Raw genomic sequence first — 19,728 nt, 5'->3', positions numbered from 1 at the left:
TAACTAAGAAATCAAAAAGGCTGTTTTCATACATTTGTCTTGAATAAGTGTCATAAACACATGCGTAATTAAAAGCATCATGCTTTACCACATCGTCCAACTTCACCTCTTAAGTCGTGTGAAGGGTTTTGTGGCTTCTTAAAGGAAACACTTGATAATGATGTCTGCTTTGATGTGTTTAACATATTTTACCCTTAGATATGACCCACAACAGGATGCTGTTAAAGGTCATATTTATATATGAACAAAGGAGCTTTATGATCCTTTCAGTTGGACACTTTTTGGAAAAAAAAATATTTCCTTAGTATTTCACAAGAAGTGGACAGTTTTTGAGTGGGAGCTTGTTTGAGTCAGAGGTATTTTGGAGGCAGCTTTTGCAATCATCTTTCTTATCAAGACACTTCCAGTTTATGTCTACATCTCATCCTTGTCGCTGTGTCTACATTTTACATAAGATGTAATGTTATTGAAAAAAAAAAGATTCAGTGGTGTTGAGTTTTTCTTTTATGTCCGAGGAGACTTTTGTGGATGTTGCACATATTTCTGAATATTTCCAAACAGGACAGTGGTCCGCACTCACAGCCAGGAGGTTCCCAGTTTGAAATCTAGCCTGTGCCTCCATGGAGTTCCTCTTGGTACTTACACCTGGAGTCCAGAAACATGCACGTTAGGTTGGTGACCCTGAAATTACCCTAGATTATAGTGTGGTAGATTGTCTCTGTTAGTCTTTTGATGGAGTAGTAATGTGTAAAGGGTAAAATTTAACAGCAAAAAATATATATTTTCTTTTCAGATCATAATGGTACATTTTAGCAATGACAGATGCACATTTCTTCTTTCAGAAGTATATACAAGAAGTCACAAGAATAAACCGATCTTCAAGATACATTCCTGCACCATGACCAATAATAAACGAAAAGAGTTTAATATAAATGTTTGTTTTAATACAAAATAACTCGGAAAAGTAGTTTCTGTTTAAAACACACAGCACCAGTCCACATACTAACACAAACACACACGAAAAAAGAAATTACATAAAAATGCTGATTTTTACCTGAAATATGGGCATGGTAATGAGTTATTGTGCTCAATTATTGGTAGACATGTAAAAGTACATACAGTATTTTAAAAAGCAACATTGGCACATTAAAGATAAAACCATGATAAGGGTTTACAGAGCTGGGTGCTTGTTAACGATATCTTCATAGAAATTTCTGGAAATAAACGTAAACAAATCACAGCTTCCGGTCCACTTGCACTCCAGCCGTTCTGACGTGTTGTTTGTCCTCGGCGGCACCCGTAGGCTGCGACATCAGATGACGTTGCGGCAGAGGGAGGAGCCCCCGTTAATCCAAACATCGACTAAACAACCAGCCTTTTATCGATAACAAGCTCGTTTTATCCTAGAGATTAATCAACAGCATGGCTGCTCAGAAAATAAACGAAGCTCACGAGCACATGGCTAAAGGGGAAAAATGGTGAGTCGCCTTTTTTTTGGTCTGCGCAGGAAAAAAGAAAAACGGGTTTGTGTTACTACTGTTTTTTAAGCTAGCTGTAAGGCCACTGTGGCATTTTCACCAGGAAGCTTATGCGACATAAACAGTCACAGTTGTCCTGTTATGGTTCTCACACACAGATTTGATGGTGAGGCATTTCTCCTCATCAGTGATGAGAGTTTCTGATCATCTGATTCATGTTTTATAGCCTAAAGACAAGTCTGACCAAGTGGAAGCCTGACTATGACAGTGCTGCATCAGAATACGCCAAAGCAGGTAAGGCAGGTCTTTATTACAACTCAAAACTGGAGTGGAGGGTGATCAGAAATCTGACTTTACTGGTGATCGATCTGTGTTTTGTTTGCAGCTGTGTGCTTCAAAAACGCAAAGCAGTATGAGCAAGCAAAGGATGCTTACCTGAAGGAGGCGGAGTACCACACGGAAAATAAGACGTATCCTCTGTTTTCCAGAGCCGCAACTGAACCACGAGTTACAAGAAAGGCTTATACAGCAGTACTGTCTAAAGAAAACAGAGAATAGGTGCAGGGATGTTTAAATATTAAACATGTGCAAAGTAAAACGTTTTGAACAGTTTTAACAAGCTTGAAAGTCAGTATTTGGTCTGAGCTCCTTCTCCAACACAGCCTGAACCCTCTTAGACAAGCTTTCTGTCATTTCTTTAAGGAGTCTTCAGGAATAGTTCTCCGGGCTTCTTGAAGGACATCCCAAAGCTCTTCTTTGGATGTTGGCTGCCTTTTGTTCCATTCTCTGTCAGATTATCCCACACAGCTTCAATAATGTTGAGGTCCGGGCTCTGGGGAGGATTCATCCCTCCCCAGAGCCCGGACCTCAACATTATCCAACATTACCTCAACATTAGTCCACTTGGCATTAGTCATTTGGCATAGCTCAGCCTTTTCTCCCCGTTTCCCTTCCTTAAGAATGGCTTCTTGACAGCCACCCTTCCATGGAGACCATTTCTGATGAGGCCTCAGTGAACAGCAGATGGATCAGCTGAAGGTCCAGATGCATCTCTCAGGACATCACTTTCAGATACTGTTCATCTGCTGTAGATAGTTTTTTTATCTGCCACTTCTTTTGTATTCAGTTGTCCAGTTTCCTGGACACCATACTGAGATATTTTGTGGTAATAGCATTTTCATCTTGTTGGGTTGAAAATACTATTTTCTGTCTGTCAAACTGTGTCATCTTTGGTATTTTTCATAGATTTAACTAAGCAAATGTATAAAAAGTCTTTGTGACTGGATGCTAGTAACAAAGTAACTAAAGATACACTTCTTTCTAAGTTGTCTGTTGTATGAAGACACAGCACTGGTTCATCCTTTGAGTTTGGTGCCTTTTTTGTGCTGGAGTGATTCAAAAATATTCCTCTGAACTTTGTCAGGTACAAGGAGTGAAAATGAATGAAAATGCAGCCAAAATCCAAAGGAGAAACTTTAAAAGACATTCAGAAGTCTCAACTATTGCTCAAGACCACTTTAAAGAGATTACGAGAATATCTGTCATCTTGAAAGCAAAAATGAGTTGATCAAGACTTTGAAACTACTTTATATTGGGCACTTACGGCAAAAGAATTACTGCTTTTTGACTTTTATAAGGAAAACATGCTGCCTTTCTTTGTCATGTATGACACTTGGTTATATTTGTGTTTAGAATTGATTTATAGACACATTTGATGTCCCCTCATGCTCAAGAGCAGATTAATGGATAAGCAAAGTGATGGTTAGTTGTTGCTCTGCTGTACTCTTTCCATTTTTTCCTTAACTTGCTCCTCAGGCTTTTTCATGCTGCAAAGTGAGTATCTTGTTTCATGAACCCGATTCAGAATCAACTGCAAACGTAAAACCACTCGTTTGTCTCTAATTGTCTTCCTTCTCCTCAGGGCCATTGAACAGGCGGGCATGATGATGAAGGTGAGTGCGGCACAGCGAGGACAATATGAGGCAGATGGAGGCAACGCATGTCTCCAGCACAGTTATAAATTGTCTGATTTCTGCTGTGACAGGAACAAAAGAAAATGCCAGAGGCCATCCAGTATATAGAGAAAGCTTGCATGATGTACATGGAGAATGGGACTCCTGACACTGCTGCCATGGCTCTGGACCGGGCGGGAAAGTAATAAATGACACCTTCTTTTCTCTTCTTACTGCCTTTACTGACAGGAGACCTTAAGTTCAGCTGAAGCTCGCTGTTAACATTCTACCGTAAATTCCGGACTATTAGCGCACCTGACTATAAAATCCACCCTCTAATTTTAAAAGACAATCCATTTTGTACTTGTATAGGCCGCACCGGATTATAAGCTGCAGGTGTCCACATTGTAATATGAGATATTTACACAAAAAGATCTCATCTCAGATTGATCGCCTTTAATTTAAAAGCTGCATCATGTGCATTTCTTCGTTTGTTTTCCATGTTTAGGGAGAGAACAAATGACCGATTTACAATAATTTAGCAGTGTAAGTGTGTTTGATTTATCGTACAATTTCGTTGGACCACTGTGAACTGTTTGTTAATTTTATTGGTCTAATGTTACGAGGCAAAATGTTTTTGGCGGCATGAAAAAAAACAACACATTAGCCGCACTGTATTATAAGCCGCGGTGCTCAAAGCCTGGGAAAAAAATAGCGGCTTATAGTCTGGAATATGTGTAATCAATTAGCGGCTGGTTGTGGCACAAGTTTTTTCATGCATGCTGGTACTTGTGTTGCTTATTCTCATGTTATTTATTCCAGCCTTTTATTACTTCTTATTTAATTTCCAATAAAAAAGCTCTTTTCTCTCGACTAATACAAATTTTCCTCCTCAGACTGATTGAGCCTCTCAACTTGGAGAAAGCTGTTGACTTGTATCAGAAGGCAGCTGGTGTCTATGAGGTGAAAACGCCCCCCCACAAACCAGAATAATTAAGCCTTGAACATTTTAATTTTTCATCTAGCTCATGCATCCTTCTTTTCCTTTTGCAGAACGAGGACCGCCTCCGTCAGGCAGTAGAGCTGCTGGGCAAAGCCTCCAGGCTGCTGGTCAGACTAAAAAGGTGAAGGAAATGAAGACTTATGGGTCATTAACACTAAACCTGTCTCTGACTAGTTTAATTTATTTTCATTTCACTCTTTCTCTGCTTGTTTGCTGTAGTTTAAAATGAAAATGTAATCGCTGTCAGATACTGTACGGTCAAACAGTCTTCATCCACCCCTCAATTCTCAATATTTTGCTTCCAAGCAGACTTTCTTGTAATCTTTTAAAGTGTTCTGCAGGATTTTAAAGGTCCCAAAAAGTTTACTGTGGACACTGGCAGCTTTTTAACTACCTCTGTCCAGCCTTTGAACCATTTACAAAGCCAGATAAACAAGCCAAATAATGCGGTTGGAAGAACCCGGATACTCCACACATCCTTCATAGTTCCATGAAGTGGAACTGAAAATCAGTGGCAACAGGTCTTATGGAGGGATGAATCCTCCCCAGAGCCCGGACCTCAACATTATTGAAGCAGTGTGGGATCATCTGACAGAGAACGGAACAGAAGGCAGCCGACATCCAAAGAAGAGCTTTGGGATGTTCTTCAAGAAGCCTGGAGAACTATTCCTGAAGACTACTTAAAGAAATGACTGAAATGAAAGAGGGTTCAGGCTTTGTTGGAGAATAAAGATACAAAATACTGACTTTCAAGTTTATATACCATGATTATATTCATGTTTCCCTGTTTCTGTAAATCACTGCACCCGTTTACTGGCAATATATAAAGAAAAAGAGGGCTGAGTTTTTGCACAGTTCTGTATGGTCACAAGAGATTTTGTCTGCAGCTTTGTAAAAACAGGTGCGTCACCATCATTCAAGACTATTTGAATGAGATGAGATGTCCAGTATGTTCTAAAGCCATAAATTTGTACACATGCACTGCAGCTCTTAAATTTTCCAGATGTTCCAGACGGGGCTCCACAACATTCGCTCCTCACTGATTGTAGACATTTTTCAGATGAATTGTCCAGTTCACAGTGTCCATGTGAATGTAGCATCTAATGTTCTGGAGCATTTAATCACGGGCTGTCCAAGACTTTTGCACAGTACAGTCCACTACCGGTTCCTCATCAAGCTGGCCTCTGGTTTTGTCTTTCAGGCTGGACGACGCTGCAGTCGCCCTGCAGAAAGAGAAGAACATGTACAAAGAGATTGAGAACTTCCCCATGTGTTTCAAGGTGGGTCTGCTTGTTGTTTGGCACCATTATCAAAATTTAATTTATTATCAGAGTCAGTGTAACTATAGGCTGTAGAGCTTCCTTTTAAATTAAATACTGGCTGATTGCTTTATGCTCCTCACTCATCAGTACACCAACAGTGCAGTCTGCCTTGACTCTGAGCTACTGACCAGAGACTGAAAATGCAGTCCTGGAGCAGTTTTAAAGTAAATATCAGCAACTTTTATATGAGTTGTGGTCTCATAAGAAGGAAGACTGGGGAAAAAGACCAGAAAGCCTCTTATTAGCTGAATTTTTATTAAAAGAATTAGGTGAACATCGGCCAAATAATCGGTCCAGATTATTAAAAAACCTTTTTAATGAATTTATGGTCTCATTCCTTAGAAAACTACTGCTCAAGTGCTGATTCATCTTCACAGAGGCGACTACGTGGCAGCTGATAAATGTGTCAGAGAAAGTTACAGGTATGAAGATTCAAAACACAAGAAATCTGCAGCTTCGTCATGCAGAAGCTGCTTCCTGTGTCTTTGTCATTACCTCATGTTCATGTGTTGCACTGCTGCCTCTTAAACTGAGGATCATTACATGAGGTGTTGATTGATCTCCCACCAGTCTGCCTGGCTATAGTGGAAGTGAAGACTCCGTTGCCATGGAGACACTCTTGCAAGGCTACGATGAGCAGGATGAGGACCAGGTCCATCGTGTGTGCAACTCACCTTTACTGAAGTACATGGACAATGATGTGAGTACTATTGACACATGGTTATTAGTTCATAGAGTTTTTTTGATTGTCTTTATATTAAGTAAGTCACAGGGTTTAAAGAGGGTTGTTTTATTAGACAAATACTTTCCCACTTTCCTGTTTCTGTGCTTTGAGGACTACAATTTACACAGAACTGGAGTTACATTAAGTTCCTTCTACCACCTCCCAAGGGACGAGCCTATATTGGCACGAAGGGAGGACGTTACACTGAACTTGCAGGCTTTGTTAGACCACAGTTTCTCATAATTGTGACTTTCATGTTGAGTTTATTTCTTTTAACGTAGCTCAGTCTCTGTTATGCTGAGTGGGGCTGCCAGCCATCAACTATTTCAGTTCCAGAGCCTACACGTGAGATGTCAGGGAGTCGCTATCAATATGCGGGAGAGTTGGAATATTTCCTCCCGTTTGGCGCGCCCCACCTGTCACGTCTATTCCCCACCAGTGGGGCGCGCCCCACACTTTGAGAACCGCGGGTTTAGTATCTCGTACAAATGTCTACATTGAGAGTTGCTTCAAGTCCATTTAAAGGTGTGTCTAGATCACTATTTTCTTGAAGAAATATTGAGAGGCTTCTTTTTAAAATACTCTTAGAAGTGCTACATGCAGGCACCCAATCCCAGCACTTCCTGTCTTGCGTTTCCCTCCCCACAGCTTGGCCTGGTTGCTGTTGTGGCCGTCATTAATGTCATTCAGTAGCATATTCAGTGAGTCCTGCCAAGTCCCAACTGACCCCCATGGTTTCCTTTTTGGAATGAAGGATCAGTGGTCAAATAGCCCTAGTGGGGCACTGGGGCGCCATTTAGCTTCAGCCAGGAGGAGGCGACAACCTGTTTCATAGCAAAGACGATGAAGAGCCAAAAATTATTATGAGCAAAGAAGCTCAGCTGAAAAGCACAGTTTACATTATTTAGCACCTGCACTTAATCACAAAGCGTCTCATTGACGGACAACAGCACAGACTGTTCCACATGTTTCAGATACTGCCCCAAGATGCCAGCTAAATGCTATAACATGTGAGCGTGCCTTTGCAAAGCCCAATGCAGAGTCTGCAGAAGTATCTTCAGATCCTTAGGCAAACCATATCCCTGCAAAATAGAGGGCCAAGGCCAGAAGGTGGACCTCATCCCATGGACGGACTACAACAGGTGACCGAATCCTTGTTCTGCTCTCTTGGAGATCCACTGTGAACGTGTGACCCATTCCTGAACAGGAAAAACAATCATTAACTGTAGTCAAAAACGGCGAGGAGGCAGCTGAATGACGTCGAGAGAAACACGAGACAGGATGGGCTGGGACTAGCAAAGACTAAACTTTCAGAATGAAACGTTTAATCATCCCACCCATCATCATCACCTCCCCTGAAAGAGAGAAATCCAATCCAAACGGGGCTTCATTTATCTTGTACAGTTTTAACAGTGAAAACCTGCTTCATCAGGACAGAATGGGTTTACTTAGCAGCGGTCCGGCAGCAATGAGCAGTAACCCCTTAATTATGGTTAGATGTTTTTTTTTAAACTGATGCCAAACTCTGCTCGTGACTCACATGCAGAAATGTCTCATGAATAACTACAGCAGAACATGTGTCCATGTTGTATCCCATCATGGTAAAAACCAGAGGGATAACATTTTAATCTGAGAGCTAATGTCACATTTTCTTCCTCTCAGTATGCCAAACTCGCCATTTCCCTGCGAGTACCTGGAGGTGGAGGAAAGAAGAAGAAGGCTGCTGCTCCAAAAGGTGACGCCAGTGGGGCGCCAGCTGCTGCGGCAGATGAGGAGGATGACTACGAGGGCGGGCTGTGTTAGCCTTCAGACTCCAGAGTGTCGACTCCACCCATCCGCTGCCACCCTCTGTGTGCGAGTTTGAAAACCCTCTTAGCTCTGACGGCTGCCAGTTTAATCTTTAATGTGCAAGAATTAAAAAACAAAAAGCAATATTGGCACCAACAGTTATAGTAGATGTTGCAGAAGAGTTGACATTAAGCCTTTTGTTCTTCTTTGAGGTGGATCCTCAGCCTGTTGTTTGTACATGTTCTATTATTTCTCATCTCTGTGAAGCTGTACATTTGGCTGTTTTTGTTTGTGGGTAAAAATGTAAGATTACTACAGATGTATTCAAATCAGAGATACTCTAAATATGTATAATGACTTGATCAGTGTGTAAGTGTTTATTTGTACAGAGGTAATTTATTCAGTATTCACAGCTGCAGCCTGTTGAAAATGTTACTGGAGAAATATGCAATCACACTGTGTAAAAGCATGTTTGAGGAGATAAAATGGTTCAATAAAATCAACGCTATAGTTGTCAATGTTAATGCTTTAGAATGATACTTAAATAACACGCGATGACAACTTTTAGCCAAAAGTAGACGATTCCAATTTTGTTCGTCTACCTCGAGGTTTGTGCGACTTTAAACTAAAAAAAAATATAATACTATCCTGGCTGTGTCTTTGTTCTCCAGTTAAATATTTAAAACTGACAAAAAAAGAGACCGTGCAGTGAGGTTTTCAGTGCATTCTCCACGTGATTTCATTGTATATTATTTCCTTTTGTTGGTAATGCGAGAGGCCTACTTTAAGTATAATATTTGGTAAAAAAAGATATTCTAAAGTTAGGCTGCTTAAGGTGAAAAAGGGATTGTTTACATTTTTATTTATGCTGTTGCCCACTTCTTGTATATTCCTCCAAGGTAAAAGTCCAGACTCTGCAAATGCATCAATAAACATTTCCATTGTGTTCCACTTGATGGTTGGTTTGTGTACATTTTCTTAAACGAGTTAGCCGACAGGTTTTCAACATCGGTGAGTCTCGCAGCAGCAGATGTCTACACTAAAATGGCCTCCGACAGACATGTGATGACTGTGTAGCCTCCTAAGATCAATTTATCTTTGATGAGGCTAATGCTTTCTTCCTGTTAAGTGATGTTTAATGCACATGCATTCATGCTATTCCTTTGTGATGCCTCCAATCCTCAATGACTGCAATGCATCTTCATTATGGGAATCTAAGCTGGACTTGTGGGTACATGAGCTGTTCCATTGGTTGCGTCTGGGACTGAGTTTTAAATCCATTTTTTAAAAACAAAATATTTAATCACATTGAGAATTTCAAAAAAGATAAAAAGGTCCAAAACATAACTTTCTCTATGTATTTAAAGCTAATATTGGTTTACAACAAGGAATTCTTTTTTCCTTGGCTCTATTTAACGATCTGGTTCTCAAAGGGTTTTAATGATGGTTTTACAGTTGAGATACCCTCGTTCCTTTAGCATGTGGATTGAAAAAGTTCAAGAGCATAATTTCAGGTATGGAAAATCCAGTTAAATTGGGAACATGAGTCCCATGACTGCAATACAGATACATGTTCTAATCACTGACATCAATGGAGAGTTAATCCATTGATTTATATAGAAACGGGTTCCTGAGGCTGGTTCCTCTAAACTATTCTAGGCTGAAGTCATGTCAAAAAGAAATAAAGTACACCCTAAGGTTTTACTATCAAGACATTTTAAAAACCCATCTGGTCTTCACCAGATTTTAGGATTATGTAAATACAACCTTGGAAGAATAACATTAAATTACATATTACGCAGAGTTATAACACAGACAATTTAAGCCAACATGCCAAAATTAAGCCAACAGGTACAAGATAGCTGTATGTGTGCTGTGATAACAGTCTTTTAGCAGGCTGATTATTGCTGGATATTCTCCTACATATAAATGTCCAATACATTCTGAAATTATGGTTGCAGTTGTTATGACCAGACCTCAAGCTGCTTAAACAAAAGGGAGACACTCAAAGTGTTTAACTGCACAATAAACAATGTTATAAACCCAAATGAGACAAAAAAAAAAAGCAAAATCGAATTTTTATATCACAGGTTGTATAAATAAGTCTATTCAGTTATATGTAGTTTGCAAGAGTGGGAGATATAATGTGTAATAATGTGTCTAACTGAGCTAACATAACAAACCATAGTGGCACAGTACCTGTAGAAGAGGGCAGGGGCTGGTTAGACTGAGTCCAGGACACCAGTAACCAAAAGAATGTGCAAAGTGCTACAGATGTACGAAATCAGACTAATCAACTCCCAGCAGGCGAAACAAAAGCAATTACCACAATCGACCACAAGAGGACTCCTGGGGTCATCACCGAGCACTGTTACTGCTTTCAGGGAACACAGTGGTATGAAACCCGAAGATTATCTCATAAATAATAATAACATAAAAAGGGATAATCTCACTTGTGTGGTTGGTTGACTTCCTGACACATCTGAAAACTCTTCATTAAAAGATAGTTTCAAGTTTGAATCAAAATAAAGCTTTTCATCATCCTTTAACATCTGAAGTGAATGACAAGGTAAGTAAAAAAAAGATGAACATTGTACATTTCATTCATGTTTTTATGTAAGATCATTTAATCTTTCAAATGATCAATAAAAATGGAAAAGGGCCTCAGGCAAAAGTTCGGGTACTCTGCCAGGTCAGTGCCTTGTAACACCTCTTATTAACATACTCCATAAATATATGAAAACAATGTCACCATGACCCCAGCCACCGCTTTGTGACCTACGGTATTAAAGCACACGGTACCATGGAGCAACAGATATCTGGACAAGAAGACAGATGGACAGCTGCAGATGACACCTGAAAGCTCATTTGATAAAGTATGTATATTTGAAGTCTGCTACTAAATTCTGACATTGATAGAAGTAGCCCAAGCACAACGATCAAAAGTGAACATAGCCAGAAAGCCCATTATCACTGGTAGAAATAATTCTTTGCTTAGCACTTTGTGGTAGACGTTGATGTTTTTTAATAGTCTGTTGGAGCCAGAGTTTTAATGACAGCATTGAGGGCTCTAATCTCCAATATTAGCTCAAGATAAGCTATCACTTTTCATTAAATAGTAAAATGTCTCACTGTCACTTTATTATGTTTTCTATGTTCTATTGTGAATAAAATGCCGATTTGAGGTCTGCATATCGTTGTGTTTTGTTTTTATCTACATTTTGCACAGCTTTCCAACTTCTTATCTGTATTGAAGTTGTAATCTAAATAGTGGGATGTTCTTCTTCAAGCTGCAGAGTCCGAGGTTCAGTCAGCTGCAGCTGTTTTCCATCATAACACAGTTGAAACCCTGTAGACGGACACAGATTCTCTGCTTTCACTCACAGTCCTTTTCCACTCGTAAACAGCAGCCTTTCCACAAAACACAATTCCAGATATTTTATTTGCACATCTCTGGACCTTCATGATACCACACCACCTCAACATACAGGTACAATTTCACATTTCATCCCTCCGTGACTTGTCCCCCTAATGTAACCCTTATGTACTGAAAATTAGTCATGGCAATAATGAATTTTTTCACTCATGCTACAATGTCCTCTAATGCATAGTTTGGACCACAGGGCTCCGTTTCTCAGCCCTTTGTGGTTGGAAGTTATTTTTTTTGTGTCTGCTCGTGTCTTCCTCGATGACTGGATGCACGGTCGTTAAGTGTCACAGCGCTTCGATGTGTGAATGTCAAAAACAGAGGCCCAAAAAAGACGATGAAGCGCACGAGTCTACCACCTGATGCACATCATGATGACTCACAAACAGCACTCTGCTGGTCTCGACTCAAGCCAACCTGTAGGTGATTGAGATGATGGATGATTGGCAATAATGTCATTCCCTATGAAGTAAAACTTCCAAAGCGATAAATTTATGTCCCTGTGCACTAAACAAACTCCACATCAGTCTGTGTGAGGGACACCGACAGTATATTTCATGCCAGTTAAATAGTTCTCCCCTTTTCTACAATCTCATGTTCTTTTAGATCCATCAAAGCCTACATATGTTACATACAACACATAGAATGAATATCTGTGAAAACAGCTCTTCCTGAGAAAGATATGTAATCCATATGAGTTTAAGTTCTTCTCATACAAACAAAATAAGGCGAGATTGTCTGATGTTTTCAGGTGTTTTTGTCTTTGGAGTCCTTCTGATATTTAGGAAAAAAAAGTTGACTTTATGTTAAAGTTTCTTGGTCGCAAATGGCCTTTTTTTTTGTGCTCCCATCCTTCAAAATCTTGGAAGAACAAGAGCTCAGTATTGCACCATCCCACGATCCAAATGTTCCAGTTGGAGAAACTCCGTTGTGCACATATTTGTCAGTGGGAAGCCCTTAAAGAGTTATGCCGCAGCCAGTTCGTCTATCTCGCCACCTACCACACAGCCGTGAACATGTTGGAAGCAGGCAGGTGTGAAGAGCAGTGAGGGGTATTTAAAAATGTCCTCCAACAGAAGTGACGGTGCTCTCTATGTCTTAGGAAACTGTCCTACAAGATCTTTAACTGCACATCAGCTGCTTAATTCCCCCCTGGAGGCTGAACTTTTGCCAGATATTTTTAGCACCTGTAAATCTGTGCTCAATTTTCAAAAATGAGTTGTTGCTTTTAATCATTAAATAGTAAAAACACCAGTTTTTAACTCAAAGAAGTGTTTCTTTGTGAAGCTAACACTGTATCACTGCCACCTGAGCTCAACTTAAGAGGACAAAGTTGGTCCTCAGGTGCATTGTGTGCTGAAAAAGTTGCTCAGACCCACAGAGTGACCACGCAGCGTTTCTGAAATGCTCTGACTCAACGTCCCCCTCACTGCGTTTTCTCCCGCGTCCACTTGATCATAGTCTCTGGCGAGCGATAGAGGAAGATAAGTTTGGAGTACATGTCCTCCTCCAGATCCAGCTCCCCCGTCTCTCGGACCAGGAAGATGTCGGTGCAAAGCTTGAGGATGCGGTCCACGTTGGGCAGCTCCTCGAACATGATGGTGTGGGAGATGCCACTGAAGAACTCACGCACAAACTTGCCAATAACGAGAACCACAGAGGCGTACAGGCCCATGATACTTGACAAGAAAAAAAAGAAGATTATTACTCCACAGACTGTTAGGTTTAAAGTAAATTAAGATTGACTGAGAAGGTAAAAGGACTGAATCCTGTTGAGAAGTCATGGTACAATCTTAGGTTACAGACCTGTCACTGTGTGTCAGACAACATATATACATATTGTGAATACAGACACAGGCATTTCAGCGACGTGCTAAGACAAAATCATGTTTATCAATCAGCACGTACCCGTAACCAGCCAGAAAGCCCAAACTGGGTGGACTGACTTGGTCGCTGAATATGTATATCTGCAGGAGTGGCTCGTATTTTTGACTCTTCTTGTCTATGAGACCAGGTTCTACCTGGTTGACAATCCACCACTCTTGTACCTGATCCGATGAATTCTGGGCTCGCATCAAGGTCAGGCTTATGTCAAGCATCTTGTCACCTGCAAAGATCATGAAATAAATAATAAAATATAAATACAAATGCTACTGTTTCGTTAAAAGTTTCTGCACATTTAATTTGAATTTTGTGGACGATATGTTTTGATGATCTACTTCAAGTAAATGTGAAAAGATTAATCTCAAAGATTCATACAAGTAGTTTGAGAGTGATTCATTCATCAGGTGATGATGTCATATGGATATTCTCTCTACTGTCCGGCTCCCAACTCCCCAGGCTGTAGGTCATCAGCAGGGCCCTGAAGGCTATTGCCATCGTCAAAGACTCCTCACACCCCTGTCGCAACCTGTCCGCTGCCCCCCCAACCATCTGATAAGTGCTACAAGATGCTTAAAGCTAACACCTCCAGACTGAGAAATAGCTTCTTTAACAGAACTGTTTCCCTAATACATCCACAACAGAAGACTTCGCCTTTCATACACTAAGCCCTCATGTTCTGATTGCCCCTCAGAGTCCACGAGGATACATGAATAAGGTGACTTATGCCAGGGCTCATATATCACCTCCAGCTTTTGACCCTACAGTCTCTGTTTCATGTTCTGATGTCTTTCCCCAGTTTGAACCTGTGACTTTCTTCTTATTTCTATGAGATTGTTGGTCATCTGAAGTCATCGGGTTCCCCCACTGATGTTTTTTAAGGAGATTGTTTCTGTTTTGGGGCCGTCTGTTCTTGCACTTATTAACAGCAGCCTGTCCTCAGATGTGGTTCCTAATATGTTTAAACGTGCAACTACTGATCAATAAAACTGGCATGGATCCCCCTGTGTTATGCAACCATTTCTTACCAGTTCTGTTTTATAGTCAACAGAAAGCCGTTTTAGATGAAAATTATGGTTTTAAGTCTTGTCATAGCACTGAATCTGTGCTGCTCTCTCATTTAGAGCATTGTGGAGTAGAGTAGTTCAGGTCGTACCTAGCCCAGATAACTTTATGTGTTAGATTAAACAATTTCACATCCTCCTCTGCTCCATTATTATGTGGGGTCCCACAGGGGTCAATACTTGGCCCTTCTCTTTTTTCTCCCTATCTGCTGCCCCTCGAATTCATTCTTAGGGTTCTTAGGTCTGATACTCAGATTCATGTGCCCCTAAAACAAAAGGATTCCTTCTTAATTAAAAGCTTGGCCGCCTCAGAGTTTCTTAAATTCTAATGAAAAGAAGACAGAGGTGATCGTTTTTGGTCCTAGTGTCACCAGTGGGCTTTCTCCACGGGAACCTCTGGCACAGTATGAAAAGCCTTCTGTCACAAACCTGGTTTTAAGATGGACAAGGATTTTAGACTGGACCGTCAGATCAGTACAGTGGTGAAATCCAGCTTCTTCCAGCTGATAAAAGTTTAAATCATTCTGTCAAAGGTCCACTTTAAAACAGCGATCCTTTCTTTCATTACAACTAGACCGGATTACTGAAATTCTCCATGCTGATGCAAGCCAGGCCTCTCTGTCTTGTCCTTACCTGGTCCAGAATGTTGCTGCCCACCTTTGAACTGCAACACGAAAGGGAGTGCACATTACTCCTGTTTTATCCTCGCTGCTTCTCCATTTTGGAGTTCCTTTGTTTGTTTTTAAATTTTTAAACGGTCTTGCCTCGGCGTACCTCTCTGAGCTGCTGCACTTGGACTCCCCTTCCTGGTTGCTCAGATCAGCTGACCAGCTGATGCCGGATGTGCCCAAATTGTGGAATTTGTTGCTGTTACACATTAGAAAGGCTTCTTCTTTGGACATTTTTAAATCTGAGTTTAGTACCCACCTCTTCCACTTGGCTTTCAACCCAGTGTGTGATGTTGATTTTATACTAATTTTATTGTTTTAATTGACGACTTCATTTGTGTCTGCTTTTATTCACGCTTTTATTTGTGTTTTGTCCTTTTATTTATTTATTTCTATCTATTTCATTTAATTTTTATTCCTATGTTCAGCACTTTGGTCAGTGGTTGCTGTTTTAGTGCTTTATAAATAAAGTTGGCTTGGCTTGTTTATTTTCTATTCATATCTTTATATATATCCTTGTTCATATCTGTTCCATCAAAATCCCATCGTGCCTGCAACGACATTAAAGTATATCTCATTGTATCTGTGACAAAGTAAAGGTAGTTTACCCAGCTGCTCGACAGGTGTGGCATCTGAGTCGCTGGGTGCTCGAATGTAGCGAGGGATGATTTCCGTTATGATCCTGCAGACAAAGAGATGCAGTTAGTGCCGAGTTTATGTGTAGTTTCTCCATCTGATGGAGCATATTAGGACATTCTATTCTAAATTCTCTGTTCTGTTGAACATATTTAAGTTTAATGTTTTCATGTTTAATGGTGCTACTTCTGCCTTTAGAACATAAAGTAACACCCCAGAAAGTTGGTTTAAAATTCAACATGTTGTCTTTGTTTAAGTAGCAGACGGAGAAAGTATGTTGCCTGTGGGAAAGGTTAGAGCCAGCAAAGTGTGAAGAGATGATATACTTACACTTTTGATTGGTTTACAGAGCCATTTAGAAGCATTATGAGATCCTGCTTTGTTTCTGGGCTTAGAGGTTTTACGTTCTTTCCAGACGCAGTTTCAGCCTTGGCACCAAGACTTAAATTTCTGAGAAAAAGAGAAACCACCTTACTCGGTGTAAAGACTTTATACCTCACCGACCTTTAGCTTTTCTATTGTGTCTCTATTCTATTGTGTGTTTCAGAAGAACACAAGACAACATGACACACGTTTTGACAGCTGCCAATATTACTGAGAGTTTGGGCACAGTTGGAAGGTTTGCAGGACATGAGAAATAGCAGATCAGGGTCCTTGATGACTGAAAGTGTCACATGTGTCTGAAAGTCTCCAAAATACTGGAAGCGAGTGGAAAGCAGCATAAAAGTGAGCAGAAGAGTATGAAGTAGCACACCTGCTTGGAGTATCTGTACATGTGGTTATAATGTGCACATCTCACGCATTCCACAGATCATGAGTACACATATTTTTAGAGGAATTTAACCCCAATATGCAGTAGAAAAAAAAGAGTGTCAACAAAAAGTTTCATGGAGCTGTGGAGGATGTTTAGTAATATTTGACGTTGCATACCTTTGCACAGACCAGGACACAGTGATAGGGAACTCCTCCGGGGAGCCCAACATATCTATAAGGTTGGCTCTGCTGGGTGGGCTGATGGTCCACAGAGAGTTGGAGCTGCCTTTCAGCTCAGCAATGATCAAGTCCTCTGGAGAGTATCCATCCAACCACTGCAATGCCTATAATCCACAGCACAAAATCAAACAGAATCAATTAAATACTGTCTGATGGGGCAAATCTACACGAATCAACTGTTTAAACATGTCTAAATAAAAGTAAGTCTGTGTAAGATTTGCAGGTTGTTAATATCAGGCAGTTGCACTCTAACTTATTGAATTATTGAGATGTTTCTAATTACAGTGACATATAGTAGTTTTTATCATACAGTAAAGATTGAGTTTAGAAAACCAAACAACTGAAATCTTACATTTGTACCGGCTTCATCAAAGGTGTTAAATGTATCCTTAAAATTGAGAAATTCCTTCTCTGTGACACCTTGCAGTTGTTTCTGCTGAGCGCTCATGGTGAAGATGGGCTGTGAAGAGAAAAATCGCTTTTGAAAGAAGCTAATTTGTTCAGGCTGAAATCACTTCTACCTTCCGTGAACGACCTGTTAACGGAGAACTGGGTTTGTGTTTGTTTTCCTGCAGCCAGAATTATCACATTCATCAAGCTTCTCATTCCACCCACAAACCATCAGCAACACACAAACTTCCACTACACTTAAATACCAACCTGGCCATGTCCCACGTTTCATCACACTGGAGACATTCAGCTTTGTGCACAGCATCTTTGTTTAAGAGTGAAGTCATTTGTAGCAAGTGATCTGATAAAACAAGGAGCACGCTCACCTGAAAGCCGGCCAGTGTAATTTGAACAGAAACATCCAGTGGAGCGTTGACGACTCCAGCAACAGATTTTACAAGGGACATGAAGAGAAGCGGGAACCAGACAATGCAGATCAGCAGCATCACAATCATTCCTCCCATCCCGTACTTCACCACCTTTTTCTTCTTTTGACCTCGCGGCTGGGGGTATCTCTGCAGTGGGGGACAAGTGTGTGAGTGTCCTGAACGCAGGATCTACTATAACTTTATCATTTCTGTCAATGTTATTAGAAACATGTGCTCTTACACCTGTAATATTTCCCAAACTGAAAAAAAGCAAATGTGAAATAAATTTCAGCTTGAATTCCAACATGACACATGTTAATTCCTTTCACACTGATGCCTCATTGACAAACACCTTCTCAGACTCTCTCCAGCATTTGAGGATGAAGATGTGGGCGTAGATGTCCTCCACACAGATCCAGCTGGACAGAGAAAGCGAGGTGTCGGTCCAAACCCAGTCCATCACTGCTCGCAGCTCGGTCAGGAAAGGCACCAGGCGGAAACTGAAAGCCGCAGACATGTTCTAGTTAATCACACACAATGTGTGGCTTACATTCAAACAGATTCACTCTTTTACTCAGAGAATCCAGCTCATTCATTTGTTCATTTGGATCAGAGGAAGCCAGCTTTTTTCTATAAATCAGTAATACAACCAAATATACAGTTTCTTCCCTAAGAAAGTTTGTTATCAGTGATGCTAAAATACTTTTTAGTCCATGCTGGTACAATAGGTACAACAATATATAATACTAATAATACAATAATTTGTTAACTGGAGAAAAACTAAGCTAAAAAAAGAGGAAAAAATCTTAGTGACTTCGGGTTTTTAGTGTCTAAATATTTTAGGAACAAAATCTCTTCCCTAAATCTTTCATTTCATTTATTGTTTATTTGATATGAACAAATTTCTAAACCTCTCAGGAAACCTCTCATCCCCTTCATACTGTAAATATAAAAAACAAAATGCATTTTCTAATATATAACAGCAGCTGAAGATAGATTTATTGCATCTGATTTATTGAAAACAAAAGCTGAAATCTTAAATAAGTCTCTAGAGCCCACTGTGATGTTTTCAGATTGCAACATACAGAGCATGTGGAAGTAATTACACTACTTTACTCTTCTATTTACTGTCTTGGCTTTGTTATTAGAGGGTCCTAAGTTTACACTGATGAGGAAAAATCAGTTTAAATGATTTCAGCCTGATGCTGCAACTTAATATATGAAAAGACGTAAATAATTATAAAATGCAAAGACAAAGCAGAATAATTATTTTCTTTAGCAAACATTTTGGCTACACTTTCTTGATGCATGCTAGGTGCAGTCGTCTCTTGTTACTCTGGGGAGCTGGGAATAAATTCAGCAGCAGCTTGAAGACATGGCGCCTTTGTCCAGCTGGAACAAATCAAAGTTTTCTTGCTCACCCTTGAAACAGAAAAAGGTTGACATAATTGTAGCTCTTGGTGAGGAAATTCCCAAGGACACGGGTGGGATAACCACAGCGGATCTGATAAGCTGACAGCCCGAAGTAGATGCACTTGACAAAATACCACATCTGAGCGACCGTGTTCTCACTGAAACGCCTGTGAGAGGAAGAGCAGAGAGACAGCTGTAAAACTAGACTTTGGTGGCTTCGTCAGATATAAAAGTCAACTGTTCATTTGTTCATATCTTAAACCCGACATGCTGCTGAATATATTTCCATGTTACTTCTTGTATTCAGTACGCTTGATGACTAACAGGTGGGATTGAGTTCTTACTTCTCTGTCATGCCAGGCAGGATAAAGAACATCCAACAGTGGATCCCAAATACCAGGATGACCTGGAAGACGACCTTGCCCACAACCGTCTTTCTGAGGTAGAGAGCCCGGTCCACCACCATGGTGCCGAACTGGATCAGGACCATGACCAGGAAGGGTCCCGGCACCTGATCCTCCGACAGAGACGAAGTAATATCTGCTGTTGAATGTTTCTACA

General features: G+C 40.4%; 2 protein-coding genes across 2 annotated transcripts in view; one reads left to right on the top strand and one right to left on the bottom strand.

Annotated features, from left to right (window-relative positions):
- The first annotated feature begins 1,308 nt into the window (after positions 1–1,308).
- napgb (N-ethylmaleimide-sensitive factor attachment protein, gamma b) lies at positions 1,309–8,791 on the top strand. Its single transcript, XM_072363891.1, has 12 exons — positions 1,309–1,478; positions 1,705–1,772; positions 1,864–1,948; positions 3,294–3,311; positions 3,400–3,430; positions 3,523–3,632; positions 4,327–4,393; positions 4,484–4,554; positions 5,635–5,713; positions 6,098–6,177; positions 6,326–6,455; positions 8,142–8,791. Exons 1-12 carry the CDS (start codon positions 1,423–1,425, stop codon positions 8,280–8,282), a joined length of 936 nt encoding a protein of 311 aa, XP_072219992.1. The 5' UTR covers positions 1,309–1,422; the 3' UTR covers positions 8,283–8,791.
- Positions 8,792–11,690: 2,899 nt separating this feature from the next.
- Positions 11,691–19,728, bottom strand: part of LOC140268915 (piezo-type mechanosensitive ion channel component 2) — an 87,932-nt gene continuing 79,894 nt past the window's right edge. Inside the window, exons 45-54 of the mRNA XM_072363907.1 lie at positions 19,512–19,723; positions 19,176–19,334; positions 18,107–18,254; positions 17,713–17,901; positions 17,289–17,396; positions 16,874–17,040; positions 16,274–16,393; positions 15,916–15,989; positions 13,603–13,801; positions 11,691–13,373 (exon numbers count right to left, since the gene is read on the bottom strand). Coding sequence (XP_072220008.1) covers positions 13,121–13,373; positions 13,603–13,801; positions 15,916–15,989; positions 16,274–16,393; positions 16,874–17,040; positions 17,289–17,396; positions 17,713–17,901; positions 18,107–18,254; positions 19,176–19,334; positions 19,512–19,723 — 1,629 coding nt within the window. The 3' untranslated portion in view covers positions 11,691–13,120. The remainder of the gene's footprint in view (positions 13,374–13,602; positions 13,802–15,915; positions 15,990–16,273; positions 16,394–16,873; positions 17,041–17,288; positions 17,397–17,712; positions 17,902–18,106; positions 18,255–19,175; positions 19,335–19,511; positions 19,724–19,728) is intronic.

Source organism: Leuresthes tenuis, unplaced genomic scaffold (assembly GCF_036924035.1).
Source record: "Leuresthes tenuis unplaced genomic scaffold, fLeuTen1.0.hap1 SCAF_14, whole genome shotgun sequence".
NCBI lineage: Eukaryota > Metazoa > Chordata > Actinopteri > Atheriniformes > Atherinopsidae > Leuresthes > Leuresthes tenuis.
This window is presented reverse-complemented; position numbering and strand designations above follow the sequence as displayed.

What these genes read in the sequence shown, in the direction of transcription:
- napgb (XM_072363891.1), top strand. Translation starts at nt 1,423, where the DNA reads ATGGCTGCTCAGAAAATAAACGAAGCTCACGAGCACATGGCTAAAGGG. An exon ending in AGGCGGGCATGATGATGAAG is followed by an intron (nt 3,431 to 3,522) that starts GTGAGTGCGGCA and finishes CTGCTGTGACAG; the next exon opens with GAACAAAAGAAAATGCCAGA. An exon ending in GCTCTGGACCGGGCGGGAAA is followed by an intron (nt 3,633 to 4,326) that starts GTAATAAATGAC and finishes TTTCCTCCTCAG; the next exon opens with ACTGATTGAGCCTCTCAACT.